Source organism: Oncorhynchus kisutch, linkage group LG2 (assembly GCF_002021735.2).
Source record: "Oncorhynchus kisutch isolate 150728-3 linkage group LG2, Okis_V2, whole genome shotgun sequence".
Classification (NCBI taxonomy): Eukaryota; Metazoa; Chordata; class Actinopteri; order Salmoniformes; family Salmonidae; genus Oncorhynchus; species Oncorhynchus kisutch.
In genome coordinates this window covers 59978661-59997812 of record NC_034175.2, presented here as the reverse complement: position 1 = coordinate 59997812, position 19152 = coordinate 59978661, and the positions used below count along the sequence as shown (strand labels likewise).

General features: G+C 39.7%; 1 protein-coding gene and 1 pseudogene across 1 annotated transcript; both read left to right on the top strand.

Annotated features, from left to right (window-relative positions):
* The first annotated feature begins 616 nt into the window (after positions 1-616).
* LOC109904744 (zona pellucida-like domain-containing protein 1 pseudogene) lies at positions 617-1579 on the top strand (annotated as a pseudogene).
* Positions 1580-13308: 11729 nt separating this feature from the next.
* Positions 13309-14283, top strand: LOC109904735 (zona pellucida-like domain-containing protein 1). The gene has a single exon (XM_020501891.2). The coding sequence runs from the start codon at positions 13309-13311 to the stop codon at positions 14281-14283; it is 975 nt and encodes a 324-aa protein (XP_020357480.2).
* The last annotated feature ends 4869 nt before the right edge of the window (positions 14284-19152 follow it).

Sequence of the window (19152 nt, the reverse complement as noted above, 5' to 3'; positions counted from 1 at the left end):
TAAGAATGTAAAGGTTAGAAGGGTATTGTTGAGACAAAAACAAATTTGGACATCAAAGTATTGTTTGAGTTTCGTTGCTTACTTCATGAAATATCATATTAGCATGTCAAGGGAACCTATCTGTTAAAGCAATGCCACAAAGGAACTAGGCCATTGTCTGTTTCATTTCTGAAGACTTAAGGTGTCTTGTGTTTCATGAATTGCCACAAGGTAGGTGTAACCATCAAAACAATGCAATTATTTCAATACACGGAGCGGCTTTGACCTTGTTTCTGTCCAATCCCAAGAAGGAGACCTGGCTATAAAAGCAACTCCATACATCTCAATAGAATCAAAAAGCAGGAGACAAACAGCAAAGGACACATTTTAATGTCCCAGTCAAGATATGAACACAGCAAGGAATGCAAAAATGCAGCTTCTCAGCTTTTTCGTTTTGGCAATAATGGTCGCAAAGAGCAGTCAACTACAATTAAGTGACTGTGGGTTGAATTTAAGACGCCCAGCATACACTGATATCTCAGTAACTTGCGGCACCAAATCTATTGGTCTGGCTATCCTCATCTGCCCTGCCATTTACACTGGTTACAACGAGTCCCTGCTTATCCTCAACAACATCATGAATGACCCAGCCTGCAAGGGAACCGTGGATAGAAATGTGACTCCACCGGTCTTGAGGTTTGACTTACCCCTCAACACGACCAATTCTTGTGGCAGCCTCTTCAGGACAACCAGCGCTCCAGGCACAGGGATATTTTCTGACTTCTCCAACATCCAGACAGTCAACATCAGCGGTGTGGTCAAATCATATGATCCCACCACAGGGACAGTCACTTACAACACTGAGTTGAAGTATTATTACTCCTGTGCCTATCCCCTAGAGTACCTGATCAACAACACCCTAATTGATGTGTCAGCATCCTCCATTGCAGTGAAGGACAACAATGGTAGTTTCATCAGCACTTTGAGACTTGAACTCTTCAGTGATGTCAACTACACTACTCCCATGGTCATTCCGAAACTGGGTCTTGAGCTGAGAACCAAAGTCTATGCACAAGTCAAGGCCACCAACCTGACCTCCCAGTACAATGTGCTCCTGGACCGATGCTACGCCTCCATTTCTCCTCTACCCACTAACTCCACTTTCTTCAACCTGTTTGTCCCTTGCAACAAGGAGCAGATGACCACCATGCATGAGAACGGGAATAGTCATAATGCCCGCTTCTCCTTCCCAGCCTTCCGCTTCATCGAACAGCAGAATGAGACCGTTTCCACCTACTTCCTCCACTGCATCACCCGTCTCTGTGAGAAGAGCACCTGCAGTACCTTCATGCAATGTAACAAAAGGAGGAGAAGGAGTGCTGTTCCTGCTCCCGAAGTTGGAGTGACAGAGTACAAAACCCTCACCTCCCCTCCCATTACCACTAAAGCAGAGAGCATTGTAGCTTCAAAAGAACAACTCATGGGCAGCAACAACTCTAACTCCACTTCAGGTCTTGCGGTGACAGTGGGCTTCCTGGCCTTCGCCTGCATCATCGCCATTGTGATAGCAGCGGTCTTCTACAAGAGGCTCAACCATTAAAGGGGAGACTGCTCTGCTTGCACCAGCTCACAGTAGTGCTTCTGTCTGCTTGTCTCACAACTCCGGTAGAGGACTGACTTATTCATATTGGTTTACTTTTGGCCTAGAGCAGAAACTTTGTTTTGTAGATGTACTTTAGAATAATCTGCCAGACATCAGCAATTATTTTGTGTACATACACTGTAAATAAATCCTGTTGTTTTTATAGTAACTTACTGGCAGTCAGTTTACAGTAATGTACTTTTAAACCAAAGTTTCTTTGGAATTTACTGTACCATACCGTACCTTATTTTACAGTAATTTACAGGTAACTAGCAAAAACATCAGGATTTTTTTTTTACAGTGTACTTAAAACATTTAGAGAAAATGTATATTTTGGAAAAGTTGATGTGAAGGGACTGACAGTTTATCTCATGCATAGCTCGTTTATTAGTGCTTAAGTTTTGCAAATGCATACATGCGCTTTATAATAAAAAAAAGTTAAAGAAACAAAATAGTAGTATGTAGATAGGATAACAGAATGCATAAATCCCTTGATAAGATCTGGAGAACAAGGTGTTTTAATGATTTTAGAACAATGCCATCTCAGAAAAGTATAATCCTGAAATTAATTGTCTGTCACAAAATGTTCAAATGTATTCAGAGAACAGACTTTGTGTGGAGTATTTCTAAAGTGAACTAACAGTACCCTTCAAAGTATTGTTTTTGTTATTTATTCAATTGATCTAACTTCTTTATCCTAATAAAAATATTGCCACCTGCCGATCTATATCAAAATGGCCTGAGTCCAGAATTTGTATTCACTACCACATTCCTATGAATTTAACATTAAGACATCATTTTTCATGTCAATCCACAATATGTCCACACTCATAACATAACAGAGGTCATCTTGCTCACAATTGGTATTTTATGTATTAATTCAAATGATGTACATAGTTTAAAGTGAATATCCATCAGACATCTGTATTGTTTAGAGTAGACAATACATCCCAAATTTAAGGCCCTATAGCCCACTTCTAACACCAACATAATACATTCAGGGCAACAAACTACATGTATTCATTTACCCACATGTACTGTACTGCAGAAAATATTATAAGTGACTACATTGTCCTTAAATCACCACAGAAGTAGGCACAATGTGAGTATTAGCAACACTGGCAAAGATCACAAGAGTAGACTAGACCCGGTGGGTGCTATAATTTGCTAGATAATGCATCACAAACATCTCAACTAGCCAGTTGAGTTGCCCAATTAGGGTAAACTCATTTTGTATTAGAATTTCCCTAGACTTTTTAAATAATAAATATATATATACATTAATGAACATTATGTCTGCTTCAGTTACTTATAATGGAGGACAAGCCTAGTTAGATGAGGACTGATATCAAATATTAATAAAATATGATACATTTGTGTGCAACTCATCCACCTGCTAAAGCATATTATTCAAGAATGCCTAAAATTATAAAGCAAAAACATTTTATAAATTTAATAATTCCAAAATTATGTTTTGAAGGTCAACAACATTTTACATTTGTACTGATAATGCTTAATGTGCTTAATGCTTAATAGTGATTAATGAGGTTTGGTTTTGCTAATGTTCACTTCCTGGTTTTCAACCATCTTTGAATGTCTGTTTAAAAAAATACTGGATTCTCATAATGAAAACCACATGGACATTTAGCTAATTTGCATTGGTTGAGATGATAAAATATGCCAAACAAAATCCATATGTTTCATTTCATTTAAAATTGGTTGTAAAAATTTGCTCAAATACCCAATTGAGCTGCTGCTAAATTGCTACATTGCTAATTTGTTTAATAATTTGATGAAATGTTGTTATTAAATGTAACTTATTACTGACATGCTTAGTATTGACATGTTGAATGCACTGAGCTGTTTAAACTACTAGCACACAGCTCAGACACCCATGCATTCCCCACAAGACATGTCACCAGATTTCTCTTCACATTCCCCAAGTACAGAACAGACTATGGGAGGCTCACAGTACTACATAGAGCCATGACTACATGGAACTCTATTCCATATCAGGTAACTGATGCAAGCACTAGAATAAAAAAAAGTACAAAATAAAATACACCATATGGAACAGCAGGGACTGTGAAGAGACACACACACACACACACACACACACACACACACACACACACACAGGCACAGACACACCCAAAAGTATGTGGACACCTGCTTGTCGAACATCTTATTCCAAAATCATGGGCATTAACATGGAGTTGGTCGGCCCCTTTGCTGCTACAACAGCCTCTACTCTTCTGGGAAGACTTTCCACTAGATGTTGGAACATTGCTGCAGGGACTTCCATTCAGCCACAAGAGCATTAGTGAGGTCTGGCACTGATGCTGGTCGATTATGCCTGGCTCGCAGTCGGCATTCCAATTCATCCCAAAGGTGGTGTTGGGGTTGAGGTCAGGGCTCTATGGAGGCCAGTCACGTTCTTCCACACCGATCTCAACAAACCATTTCTGTATGGATCTCACTTTTTGCATGGGGGAATTGTCATGCTGAAACAGGAAAGGGCCTTCCCCAAACTGTTGCCACAAAGTTGGAAGCACTGAATCATCTAGAATGTCATTGTATGCTCTAGCGTCAAGATTTACCTTCACAGGAACTAAGGGGCCTATCCCGAAACATGAAAAAGAGCCCCAGAACATTATACTGAACCAAGCTTTACAGATGGCACTATGCATTGGGGCAGGTAGCGTTCTCCTGGCATCCACCAAACCCAGATTTTACGTCAGACTGCCAGATTGATCACTCCAAAAACGTGTTTCCACTGCTCCAGAATCGAATGGCGGCGAGATTTAGCTGCAGAGGCAGCAGCTAATGGTGATGCTTAATAAATACAAATACATTACATTTGTTACAAGTTGTTTCAGGTGTGTGTGTGTGGGCATATGGGGGTGGGAATGTGTAACCATATAAATATGATTATGATGTGTGAAATGAATAACTAATCCACAAAAACATTACACATTTAGAGTATACAAAAAAAAGTATATTTTTATGGCTTTTGTAATTCAGGATCCAAGATTTGGACCTAATAGTGTGTATGAGCAACTTCAATGTGATTAATTACAGACTACATAAACTGGTACAACAATCCCAAGAGATCAATCAACTAACTGCCAAAGCAGAATGCATAAGACTTACATTTAAAAAATTATAAATTTTGCAGATGCCCTTATCCATTAATTGATTCATCTATTAATTGGAAATATGTCTATCAGCTCTTGGCAACACAATAAGTTTTTGCAAAGCTAAGGGTCAGTATTAGTTCACACAACACTATTTTAATTAAACTTACATTGAACTAAATGTGTTGGATAAGTGAAGTATTACATGTCAGGCAAACATTTCCCCAAGTCTAAGTATAGTTATCTTTCTGACTTTGAAATGTTTTACTGAATTTAAAGGCCCAGTGCAGTCAAAAACTAGATATTCCTGTGTTTATATTTATTTCCACACGAGGTGGGAATAATACTATGAAATTGTGAAAATTATGATAAAGCCTTTTTGGTGTAAAAGCCGTTTGAAAAGATCGCCTGATATTTCTGCCTGTTTTGGTGGGATGGACTTTTGGACTGCCTGGTGACATCACCAGACGGAAATGAGTTAATAAAGTAGTTGTACAAGAGAGGGCATGCTAAACTACTTTTTTTAGCACGGCTGTGCTGCGGTCATAGGTATGAGGACGTTACTAATGAAATAAAACACTTTATTTTTAATAAATGTATTCATAGGCTACTATTTCATCCCTTAACTAAAATATAGGTCTAGTCCTGACACATCTATGGTTGCTAGCCAAGCCTGCTGGCCGTTCAGTCTATCGGTTAGGTTGCCAGAGACGCGACCCAGTCGTTTGTTCTGTCTATGGACCAGTTGTTAATTCTAAATGTTCAGTTGCCTTGCTGGCTTACATAGTCAGGTCAAACAGTGCAGCTAGAATAACAGCAAAGCAGCTGCATGTGCGTTTGTTTAAGCTGTTTGGGATACATCCATAACAATGAGCTAATGGTGGCAATTTTGCCTGGAATAGAAAACGTGTTCTCTCGTCAGGACACTGTTCTTAGGAGCTAGTCAACTAACGTTACCCAGCAAACGCAGTCACTTAAAACTGAGGATGATAAGACAGCAAACTAGCTACATTTCATGCCAATTGACCTGTTTTTCTATTGACATTTCTTTGTATATATCCATAAAAATTATGCTGATTCATGATTTTGATTGGTTGAGGAAAGATGTCCGTTCATTCAATCGGTGAGGTTGCCAGAGAAGAGACCCAGTCGTGAAGTCTTTTTGCTCTATATCTGTGGACGTGACCCAGTCGCTCGTTCTAAACGTTCCATTGCCATGCTGGCTGGCAACGCTCTTGTCCCTTGCTAGCTAGCCAACCACGGCTAACACAGTCACGTCAAACCATGCAGCTAGAATAACAAACAGCACAGTAGCTGCATTTAATTTAGTTTGACCTGTTTTTATATTGACATTTCTTTGTATATATACATAAAAATTAGGATACAATTTTAATTGAAAACAATCACAGTAAGGTACATAATTGTGACCCAGAAATTATGATTTTCAGATAAAAACAGCTTCATTGGACATTTAAAGGGCGTTTGTCCTACATTTATGAATGTGCTAATGAAAACAAATTCACAATACAGGTAATTTCAATATAGATCTGCTGGTGTTTTTTTTAAACATAAATTAGTGAGACAAAGAACAATAAATTACAAAAATAATAAATTGAAAGGTACAGTGAGTTCAATTTCAATTGTTCAAATGTTGTGACATAATTCAGGGTTATCAGTTTAGTTTGATGGGAGGAAAATGTTTTAGACATTGTATGTTTTTATGTTCTACATATTCTCAAGATCTGTTGAAGCATTGTTGTTATCCTACATTACAATCCTACATATAACAATGTTCCTGTTACTTTCCTTTTGTTTTCTATTCCTAAAACGACTTAACATGAATCTCTCTCTGGCCAACGGTAAACAAAATGAAAGAAGAAAAACAAAAAAGAAGACCAGTCCACCAGAGTATTGAAACGAGCTAACTCTCTATTTAAAGGAACGGTGTCGCCCGGGCTTTTGTGAGTGGTGCTTTAATGGTTGAGTCTCTATTTAAAGGAATGGTGTCACCCAGGCTTCTGTGAGTGGTGCTTTAACGGTCGAATCTCCTGTAGGAGACGGCTGCCGTAATAATGACGATGATGCAGGCGAAGGCCAGGATACACACTGCGACATGAAGACTTGTAGAAGTGTCTGTTGTTGCTGGCAGTCTGCTGTTCTTTTAATGCCACAATGCTCTCTGCATCAAAAGAACAACACTTGTTCTAGTTGACTGCTCTTTGCGACCATCATGGCCTAAAGAAAAACGCTAAGGAGATGCATTTTCGCATTCCTTGCTGTGTTCATATCTTGACTGGGGCACTAAAATGTGTCCTGCTTTTCAATTCTATTGGGATGTAGAGACATACTTTTACAGACAGGGCTTCTTGGGATTAGACATAAACAAGGCCAAAGCCGCTCTGTGTATTGAAACAATTCCATTGTGTAGAGGGTGCCACTAGGGATATTGATGAAACCAACACACCCTCTTGAGTATTCAGAAATTGAGAAAAACAATGGCCTATGGAAAGCTGACAAATCTAATCTATACATTTCCCATAACAAGGTAATCATGGAGCACTTTTAATAGTTTCAGTCCTAGATGATACCCTAACAATTACTAACTGTAACCATGAGGACTTTACAATGATTATTTATCAGGTCTTAGGTCTTACGTAACTACATCTCAGACAACATGTTTATCTTTATTCATCCATGTACAGTAGTCCCATGGAGATGGAAATCTATTTTACAAAGGACCCCTAACCAATAACCAGCACACAAACAACTATACAGTATGAATTACATCAGAATTTAGAATACAAAGTAACAACTATCAAACAAAAAGGTCAATGATAATTTACGGTGCCTTGGGAAAGTATTCAGACCCCTAGACTTTTTCCACATTTTGTTATATTACAGCCTTATTCTAAAATATATATATATATATACAGCCCCAATCAGGCCTTTATGGTAGAGTGGCCAGACAGAAGCCACTCCTCAGTAAAAGGCGTATAACAGCCCGCTTGGAGTTTGCCAAAAGGCACTTAAAGACTCTCAGACCATGAGAAACAAGATTCTCTGCTCTGATGAAACCAAGATCACATCTGGAGGAAACCAGACACCATCCCTACGGTGAAGCATGGTGGAGGCAGCATCATGCTGTGGGAATTTTGTTCAGCGGCAGGGAGTGAGAGACTCGTCAGGATCGAGGCAAAGATGAACGGAGCAAAGTACAGAGAGATCCTTGATGAAAACCTGCTCCAAAGTGCTCAGGATCTCAGACTGGGGCGAAAGTTAATCCTCTAACAGAACAATGACCCTAAGATCACAGCCAAGACAATGCAGGAGTGGCTTCAGGACAAGTCTCTGAATGTTCTTGAGTGGCCCAGCCAGAACCTGGACTTGAACCCGATCGAATATCTCTGAAAATAGCTGTGCACCGACGCTCTCCATCCAACCTCACAGCACTTGAAAGGATCTGCAGAGAAGAATGGGAGAAACTCCTCAAATACTGGTGTGCCAAGCTTGTAGCGTCATACTCAAGAAGAATTGATGCTGAAATTGCTGCCAAATGTGCTTCAACAAAGTTCTGAGTAAGGGGTCTGAATGCTTACGTAAATGTGATACTTGTCATTATGGGGTCTTGTGTGTGTATATTTATGAGGGGGAAAAACTATTTAATAAATTTTCGAATAAGGCTGTAATGTAACAAAATATGGAAAAGTCAAGGGGTCTGATTAATTTGATTTCACAGGGCGAGTCAGTTAAGAATAAATTCTTATTTACAATGACAGCCTACCTGGGAACAGTGGGACAACTGCCTTGTTCATGGGCAGAACTACAGTTTTTTACCTTTTCAGCTCGGGGATTCAATCCAGCAACCTCTTGGTTATTGGCCCAACACTCTAACAACTAGGCTACCTGCCGCCCCAATACTTGAATAAATTATTTCCGAAGGCACTGTATATACATTCAAAATGTACAAAACATTAAAAACACCCTCCTACTATTGAGTTGCAACCCCTGTTTTGCCCTCAGACCAGCCTCAATTCAACAGGGCTTGGACAACAAGGTGTTGAAAGCATTCCACAGGGATGCTGGCCCATGTCGACTCCAATGCTTCCCTTGGTTGTGTCAAGTTGGCTGGATATCTTTTGGGTGGTGGTCCATTCTTGATACACACAGGAAATTGTTGAATGTGAAAAACCCAGCAGCGTTGCAGTTCTTGACACAAACCACCTCATTCAAGGGCACTTAAATCTTTTGTCTTGCACATTCATCCTCTGAATGGCACACATACACAATCCATGTCTCAATTGTTTCAAGGCTTAAAAATCCTTCTTTAACCTGCTCCCCTTCATCTTCATCAACTGTCAGAGCAGCTTACCGATCACTGTACCTGTACACAGCCAATCTGTAAATAGCACACCCAACTACCTCATCCCCATATTGTTATTTATCTTCTTGCTCTTTTGTACCCAAGTATCTCTACTTGCACATCATCATCTGCACATTTATCACTCCAGTGTTAAGGCTAAATTGTAATTATTTCGCTTCTATGGCCTATTTATTGCCATACACCTCCCTACTCTTCTACATTTGCACACACTGTACATAGATTGTTCTATTGTGTTTTTGACTGTACGTTTGTTTATGTGTAACTCTATGTTGTTGTTGTTTTTGTCGCACTGCTTTGCTTAATCTTGGCCAGGTCGCAGTTGTAAATGAGAACTTGTTCTCAACTGGCCTACCTGGTTAAATAAAGTTGAAATAAAAATTGTTTAAAAATCTATACTGAAGTGCATCTAAAAGTGACATCAATAAGGGATCAAAGCTTTCAGCTGGATTCACCTGGTCAGTCTATGTCCTGGAAAGAAGAGGTGTTCATAATGTTTTTTGTATTATTGGCCCATCCCTTCTCTTCGGGGGACAAAAGTAACTTTGTTTAACATTTTTGTTTTTTACAGGCATTTTGCTACATGTACATTACTAATACATTTCACATACATGGTACACAGTATACATAGTATTACATGACACATAAAACGGTACTCAGACATATCCAGAATACATGATATATGTATGTACGTATGTGTTTTTGGTCCTAACTATTACAGATCATGATCTTTAAATCCCAGCCCTCAGTCACTCTGTCTCAGCCCATCCCACCTATCTCCATAGCCCATCCCACCTATCTCCGTAGCCCATCCCACCTATCTCCGTAGCCTCTCCCACCTATCTTTGTAGCCCAGCCCGTCCCATGGACCACCCTTTCTTGATTTGCTTGTGCCATATATTTTTCAACTGTGCTGTGACGTCTTACATGAATTCTGAACTTTTCTAATCTCATAGTATCCACAGATTCTAAATTAAATATTATTTTTGATGAGACTATTATTATCTTGTTAATTGATTGGCTTGATTCCAAATATATAATATACAGTACCAGTCAAAAGTTTGTATACACCTACCCATTCCAAGGTTTTTCTTTATTTTTACTATTTTCTACATTGTAGAATAATAGTGAAGATGTCAAAACTATGAAACAACACATATGGAATCATGTAGTAACCAAAAAAGCGTTAAACAAATCAATATATATTTGATATTCTTCAAAGTGGCCACGCTTTGCTTTGATGACAGCTTTGCTGACTCTTGACATTTCCTCAACCAGCTTCATGCATTTCAATTAATTAACAAGTGTGCCTTGTTAAAAGTTCATTTGTGGAATTTATTTCCTTCTTAATGCGCTTGAGCCAACCAGTTGTGTTGTGACAAGGTAGGGGTGGTATACAGATGATAGTTCATATTATGGTAAGAACAGCTCAAATAAGCTAAGACAAATGACAATCCATCATTACTTTTAGACATGAAGGTAGGTCAATACAGAACATATCAAGAACTTTGAACGTTTCTTCAAGTGCAGCCGCAAAAACCATCAAGCGCTATGATGAAACTGGCTCTCATGAGGACCGCCACAGGAAAGGAAGACCCAGAGTTACCTTTGTTGCAGAGGATAAGTTCATAAGAGTTACCAGACTCAGAAATTGCTGCCCAAATAAATGCTTCAGAGTTTAAGTAAAAGACACATCTCAACATCAACAGCTCAGAGGAGACTGCATGAATCAGGCCTTCATGGTCGAATTGCTGCAAATAAACCACTACTAAAGGACACCAATAAGAAGAAGAGACTTGCTTGGGCCAAAAAACTCAAGCCTAATGTTTACATTATACATTATATAACATTATAAAATGTTTACATACCCTACATTACTCATCTCATATGTATATACTGTACCCTATACCATCTACTGCATCTTGCCATCTTTATGTAATACATGTATCACTAGCCACTTTAAACAATGCCACTTTTATATGTTTACATACCCGACATTACTCATCTCATATGTATATACTGTACTCGATACCATCTACCACATCTTGCCTATGCCGTTCTGTACCATCACTCATTCATATATATTTATGTACATATTCTTCATCCCTTTACACTTGTGTGTATTAGGAAGTTGTTGTGAAATAGTTAGATTAGATTACTCGTTGGTTATTACTGCGTTGTCGGAACTAGAAGCACAAGCATTTCGCTACACTCGCATTAACATCTGCTAACCATGTGTATGTGACAAATAACATTTGATTTGATTTGAATCTGTCCTTTAGTTTGAGTTCAAATTTGAGATTTTTGGTTCCAACCACATTGTCTTTGTGAGACGTAGAGTAGATGAACGGATGAGCTCTGCATGTGTGGTTCCCATCATGATGCATGGAGGAGGAGGTGTGATGGTGTGGGGGTGCTTTGCTGGTGACACTGTCAGTGATTTATTTAGAATTCAAGGCACTCTTAACGAGCATAGCATCCACAGAAATCTGCAATACGCCATCCCGTCTGGTTTGCACTTAGTGGAACTATCATATGTTTTTCAACAGGACAATGACCCAACACAGCTCCAGGCCATGTAAGGGCTATTTGACCAAGAAGGAGAGTGATGGAGTGATGCATCAGATGACCTGGCCTCCATAGTCACCCAACTTCAACCCAATTCATATGTGGGATCTCCTTAAAGACTGGAAAAGCATTCCAGGTGAAGCTGGTTGAGAGAATGCCAAGAGTGTGCAAAGCTGTCATCAAGGCAAAGGGTGGCTACTTTAAAGAATCTAAAATCAAAAATATATTTTGATTTGTTTAATTAACACTTTCTAAGATTGAAAAGTGCATTTTCCCCAATATTCCATCCAGTTTGATTAATTTTTTAATAATATATTACACTTGATCTTTCTTGAAGGAGTTCCTCCATTTGTTTTTGTTTTTCCTCTAACATATTCTGTGGCCCTATGCATCTGTTTTTATTGCTATCTATCTGTACTGTTAGTCCCTCTATTTCCTTTCTTAATATTGATTCTTTGAATTGCATGGCCCCTAACGGCACATTTAAAAGTGTCCCATACAATTATGGGGATCTGCTGTATCTGCTGTATTTTCAATCAAAGGCTTTGCACACCTCAGTTTTTATTATTTATAATGCACATTTTAAAATCACACAAAGTGATATTGTTAAAAAATATAATGAGAAAGAAAAGAAAGAGTTCTACTTCTGTAACACAGCATAACAAAACATGGTTCTATAACCAGAGGATGGGTTGGGCATTTTGTAAAGCAGAAGGTAATTAGAACAGCGATGGAAAGTACGCCTAGAGAACATACGTTCCACTGGGATTATTTTTTTGGGGGGCCCAAAAGGTTGCCCCCATTGCTTCCATTGACCTTTGCTTAGCTTTCACATGCGCGTTAAGTATTGGGCTCAGAGTCAAGACAATAATAACTGTAAATTATCTTACAAACAAAGCAGTTGACCTTTCCTTTGTCAAATCATAATTATAGGTGAACGATATTCTGGGCCATCGTGTGCTCTCTTATGACCACATTTGGGTCATGTGAAAGGCCAACAGGGTATTGTTGGGAGTCAAAATGAGGCCGTCAAAGGTTGCGTTTTCAAAGGAGTCAACACTTACTCCTTGAAACATCATATTAGCAGGCCAATGGAATCTATTTTTTAAGAACATTCACAAAAGAAACATGCCATTGTCTCTGCTTCATTTCTGAACTAAAAGGTGTGTTGGGTTTCATGAATTGCCTTTAGGTAAGGTGCGTGGCACCCTCAACACAATGGAAATGTTTGAATAGGCAGAGCGACATTGACCTTGTTTCTGTCCAATCCCAAGAAGGAGACCTGGCTATAAAAGCAACTCCATACATCTCAATAGAATCAAAAAGCTGGAAACAAGCCAACAAAGGACACATTTTAATGTCCCAGTCAAGATATGAACACTGCAAGGAATGCAAAAATGCATCTTCTCAGCTTTTTTCTTTTGGCAATGATGGTCGCAAAGAGCATTCAACTACAATTAAGTGACTGTGGGTTGAATATAAGACGCCCAGCATACACTGATATCTCAGTAACTTGCGGCACCAAATCTATTGGTCTGGCTATCCTCATCTGCCCTGCCATTTACACTGGTTACAACGAGTCCCTGCTTATCCTCAACAACATCATGAATGACCCAGCCTGCAAGGGAACTCTGGATGAAAGTGTGACTCCCCCGATCGTGAGGTTTGAATTCCCCATCAACACGACCAATTCTTGTGGCAGCCTCTTCAGGACAACCAGCGCTCCAGGCACAGGGATATTTTCCGACTTCTCCAACATCCAGACAGTCAACATCAGCGGTGTGGTCCGATCATATGATCCCACCACAGGGACAGTCACTTACAACACTGAGTTGAAGTATTATTACTCCTGTGCCTATCCCCTAGAGTACCTGATCAACAACACCCAGATTGATACGTCGGCATCCTCCATTGCAGTGAAGGACAACAATGGTAGTTTCATCAGCACTTTGAGCATGAATCTCTTCAGTGATGTCAATTTCACTTTACCCTTGGTCATTCCAGAACAGGGTCTTGACCTGAGGACTGAAGTCTTTGCCCAAGTCAAGGCCACCAACCTGACCTCCCAGTACAATGTGCTTCTGGACCGATGCTACGCCTCCATTTCTCCTCTACCCACTAACTCCACTTTCTTCAACCTGTTTGTCCCTTGCAACACTGACCTACTAACCGTCATCCATGAGAATGGAAAGAGTCAACGCTCCCGCTTCTCCTTCCTGGCCTTCCGCTTCATGAAGCAGCAGAATGAGATGAAGTCCACCTACTTCCTCCACTGCATCACCCGTCTTTGTGAGAAGAGCACCTGCAGTACGTTCATGCAATGTAACAGCAGGAGGAGAAGGGGTGTTGTTCCTGCTACCGAAGATGCAGCAACAGAGTCCAAAACCATCAGTTCCCCTCCTATCACCATCAGAGCAGAGAGCATTGTGGCATTAAAAGAACAGCAGACTGCCAGCAAGAACTCAGACACTTCTACAGGTCTTGGGGTGGCAGTGTGTATCCTGGCCTTCGCCTGCATCATTATTATTATTATGGCAGCCATTTTCTACAGGAGACTGAACCACTGTCCCTTTAAATAGTGTGTCCACCTGCTGGTCTCACTACTGTGCAAGAGGACTGATCTCAGCTTATCATAACTTTTTCACATTTGTTTACATTTGGCAATAGCAAGATCTTGTTGTTACTAAAGAATGAAAAATGCGTTTAAGTGAAGAGACTATTAAAGGCTTAGCATGAGTACCAAGTCATACGCAGGTAATGTAACCCTGGTGCTTTAATCCCTTGATAAGAGCTTGAGAATGGAGGAGCATGTACAATTATCATTTTTTTAACAGAGAACCATTCTACTAAATTGATCATACTGAAATGAAATGTATCTGTTTGTCACAAAAATAACTCATTTGAAAATAAACCTTTGGGTATTATGTTTTAAATGTATCGTATTGCTTTATGCTAATAAAACATTACCACCACCACATCTTTATCAACATCGCCAGCGTCCAGAATTACAGTGTATTCATTGACACATTTATGTTAAGTAAAGATTGAGACATCACCTTTAAAGCTAGAATCTGCAGTTGAAACAATAACAAAGAGTACACCCCTCCTCTGTTTTTGTGAAAATCTGAGGGATGGGCCTGGTTGAAACGTAACCACTAAAATTCATAGAGCTATGGATGCAAAGATTGACCATCCATGATATCACAATTCTAGTTGTATCCATGTTTCGAGGCTGTAGTGTTTGTTTACATTTGCATTGTTCACAAGCATTGGAGTAACACAAACTTATATTGTGGTTCTGGTGGGGTATGACAGATGAACTAAAGGCATTTCTAGGTTATATCTTCAAGAATCAATGGGCATATACAGATGTAAGATCTTAATTTGATCACTCTGTTGCTGAGAATTTTCCTGCAACGCAGGAAACACATTTGTAGTGTATTCAAGGTTTAGAAAATAATTCAAAAGTTTGTAATTTCCCATTTAAAATGTCATTTCCCAAAAATGTGTCAACCCCTACAACAAATGTTCATGAATTATAATTTCACATAGGATCTTAAATTGACCCAATTTGCTAAAGCAGGAAAAAATATATTTTACCTTTTTATTTAACTAGGCAAGTCAGTTAAGAATAAATTATTTTCAATGATGGCCTAGGAACAGTGGGTTAACTGTCTTGTTCAGGTGCAGAAAGACGGATGTTTACCTTGTCAGCTCGGGGATTCAATCTTGCAACCTTTCGGTTACTAGTCCAACACTCTAACCACAAGGCTACCCTGCCGTGCAACAAAAGGAAATAACCATGCAGCAACATTTTTTGTAGGGGGTTGATACTTTTGTTAAGGCACATTAAGTGGAACTTATGCAGGAAAATTCTCAGCAACTAAAGCGTGAACAAATTAATAATTCACATTGTCATTTAGCAGATTCCCTTATCCAGAGCAACTTTAATGCATTCATCTTACGATAGCTAGGTGGGACAACCACATCATACTGAGGAAAAGTGTACTTACATATAGTAGGTACACTTTTCCTCAGTAAAGTAGTTAAAGTCAGAGCTAGAAAAGGACTACCTGGCATGATGACTCCTTGCTGTCCCCAGTCCACCTGGCCGTGCTGCTGCTCCAGTTTAAACTGTTCTGCCTGCGGCTATGGAACCCTGACCTGTTCACCGGATGTGCTACCTGTCCCAGACCTGCTGTTTTCAACTCTCTAGAGACAGCAGGAGCAGTAGAGATACTCTTAATGATCGGCTATGAAAAGCCAACTGACATTTACTCCTGAGGTGCTGACTTGCTGCACCCTCGACAACCACTGTGATTATTATTATTTGACCATGCTGGTCATTTATGAACATTTAAACATCTTAGCCATGTTCTGTTATAATCTCCACCCGGCACAGCCAGAAGAGGACTGGCCATCCCTCATAACCTGGTTCCTCTCTAGGTTTCTTCCTAGGTTTTGGCCTTTCTAGGGAGTTTTTCCCTAGCCATCGTGCTTCTACACCTGCATTGCTTGCTGTTTGGGGTTTTAGGCAGGGTTTCTGTCAAGCACTTTGAGATATCAGCTGATCTAAGAAGGGCTATATAAATAAATTTGGTCAGGGATGAGTTAGAGGGAAGTGAAGAATGGGAGAAGGTCTAAAGAGGTGGTGGGGAGAAGGGAATGGGGTCAAGAGGACAGCCAGACCTCCCTAATCACAGGATTTCATCTAAAGAGAGAGGTGAGAGAAAGAGGTTAAGGCGTAGGATAGTGAATAAGAAGCAAATGTAGTCAACCTTTTCAAAGTGGTTGGCAAAGTCATCCGCAGAGAGGGAGGATTAAGTAAGAAGGAGAAGGTGGAAAATAGTTTAAGGGTTAGAGGCACGAGTTAAAATTTAGAATGATAGAAAGTGGCTTTAGCAACAGATCCATAGGAAGAGAAGGTAGAGGGAGTGAAAGGATGATAGGTCCTGTGGAAGTTTAGATTTCCTCCATTTCTGCTCAGCTGCCCATAGTGTTATTCTGTAAATGCACCAGAAACGGAGCAGGAGGGGAGGGCCGAGGCGACCGGGAGGAAAGGGGACAGTGTGAGTCATAAGACCCGGAAAAGGAGGAGAGTGGGGCCGAAGAGGCAGAATCAGGAGACAGGAGGGAGAAGGCTTTAGCAGAAGGGAGAGATGATAGGAGAGAAGGAGAGAGAGCGGAGGTTGAAACAGCACATGCTCATCTGGGTAGAGGCTGACTTGCTAAAGTTGGAGGAAAGGGAGACAGAAACAGAAACAAAGTGGTGATCAGAGACCTGGAGGGAGTAAGCAGTGAGATCAGCAGGCGGACAGCCTCTACTGAAGATGAGGTAAAGTGTATTGCCTGCCTTGAGAGTTGGAGGGGCTTGGGAAAGGGTGAGGTCAAACGAGTCAAGAGGAAAGAGAATTGGAAAGAAATTAATCGAAGGCAGATCTCGGGAGGTTGAAGTTGCCAAGTACAAAGAGCGGTGAGTCATCAGGAAATGAGCTTATCGAGGTATCAAGCTCAGTGAGGAACTCTCCAAGGGCAACCGGTTGGCAATAGATGACAATATTAACCTTGAGTGGACAAGTGACCGCATAGAAAAAGTCAAGGGACTGATAGGCAGCATAGGCTGAAATGAACTTGGCATTCTTGACCACAGATTGGCAGTTCCGAACATTGCCAGAGACCTGGACTTCCACATGGGCTGCGTCTGTAAAACACACATAGTTGCAAAAGCTACAAAAGAGCAAAATTAGATCATTAGAAAAGAACTAGGTAAGAGTGGTGTGGCACCTTCCTCGAAGAACAAGGCCGACGAAACCTTCACTGTCACAGGTGCTGCTGAGAAACCAGGGTAGACTGAAGTACTAACACTAATTGCTAATTTCCTAGCAGAGGTGAAGAGCATATTTTCCTGTACTAATTGCTGATTGCCTAGGAGAGGAGTATCCCCTCCCCCTCCAATACAGTTTATTGATCGCTGTCTCTTGATTTTGGTTGATGTGTCAACAATCATCTGAAAGTTATGAGCAGTCAGCAGTTCACACACCAACTAGGCTACTGGGAAGACATGCAACACTTAAAGTAGATGGCCCTAGCTATTTCCTATTGCTGCGTGATTATTTTCCTGCTGTAGCAAACTGGCTCAAATTAAGATCCTACATTGGTAATATTATTTTATAAGTTCACAAATGAATGTAGTGACTAAGGATTCTTACTTTAACATCAATCAACAATATGTCCACACTCACAACATAAGAGGTCAACTTGCTGATACAGTATGAGGTGTTTTTAAGACACAAATTACATCCCATTCAAACATCAAATTTAACTGATGTTTATTTATTTGATCAAATCAAATCAACAGTTATTTGTCACATACAAATATTTAGCAGATGTTATTGCAGGTGTAGCGAAATGCGTGTGTGTCTAGCTCCAACAGTGCAGTAATATCTAACAATTCACAACAACACACAATACACACAGCCTAGAAGTAAAATAATGGAATTAAGGAATATATACAGTAAAAGTCAAAAGTTTGGACACACCTACTCATTCAAGGGTTTTTCTTTATTTGTACTATTTTCTACATTGTAGAATAATAGTGAAGACATAAAAACTATGAAACAACACATCATGTAGTAACCAAAAAAGTGTTAAACAAATCAAAATATATTTTATATTTGAGATTCTTAAAGTAACCACCTTGTTGTCAGCTTTGCGCACACTTTTTATTCTCTCAACCAGCTTCATGAGGTAGTCACCTGGAATGCATTTCAATTAACAGGTGTGCCTTGTTAAAAGTTCATTTGTGTGGAATTTCTTTCTTTCTTGATGCATTTGAGCCAAATTAGTTGTGTTGTGACAAGGTAGGGGTGGTATACAAAAGACAGCCCTATTTGGTAAAATACCAAGTCCATATTATGTCAAAAACAGCTAAAAAAAGCTAAGAGAAATTACAGTCCATCATTACTTTAAGACATTTTATTTGATTTTATATGTATTTATTTCACCTTTATTTAACCAGGTAGGCAAGTTGAGAACAAGTTCTCATTTACAATTGTGACCTGGCCAAGATAAAGCAAAGCAGTTCGACACATACAACGACAGAGTTACACATGGATTAAAACAAATATACAGTCAATAATACAGTAGAAAAATAAGTCTATATACGATGTGAGCAAATGAGGTGAGATAAGGGAGGTAAAGGCAAAAAAAGGCCATGGTGGCAAAGTAAATACAATATAGCAAGTAAAACACTGGAATGGTAGATTTGCAGTGGATGAATGTGCAAAGTAGAAATAATATAAATAATGGGGTGCAAAGGAGCTAAATAAATAAATACAGTAGGGGGAGAGGTAGTTGTTTGGGCTAAATTATAGATGGGCTATGTACAGGTGCAGTAATCTGTGAGCTGCTCTGACAGCTGGTGCTTAAAGCTAGTGAGGGAGATAAGT

What these genes read in the sequence shown, in the direction of transcription:
- LOC109904735 (XM_020501891.2), top strand. Translation starts at nt 13,309, where the DNA reads ATGAATGACCCAGCCTGCAAGGGAACTCTGGATGAAAGTGTGACTCCC.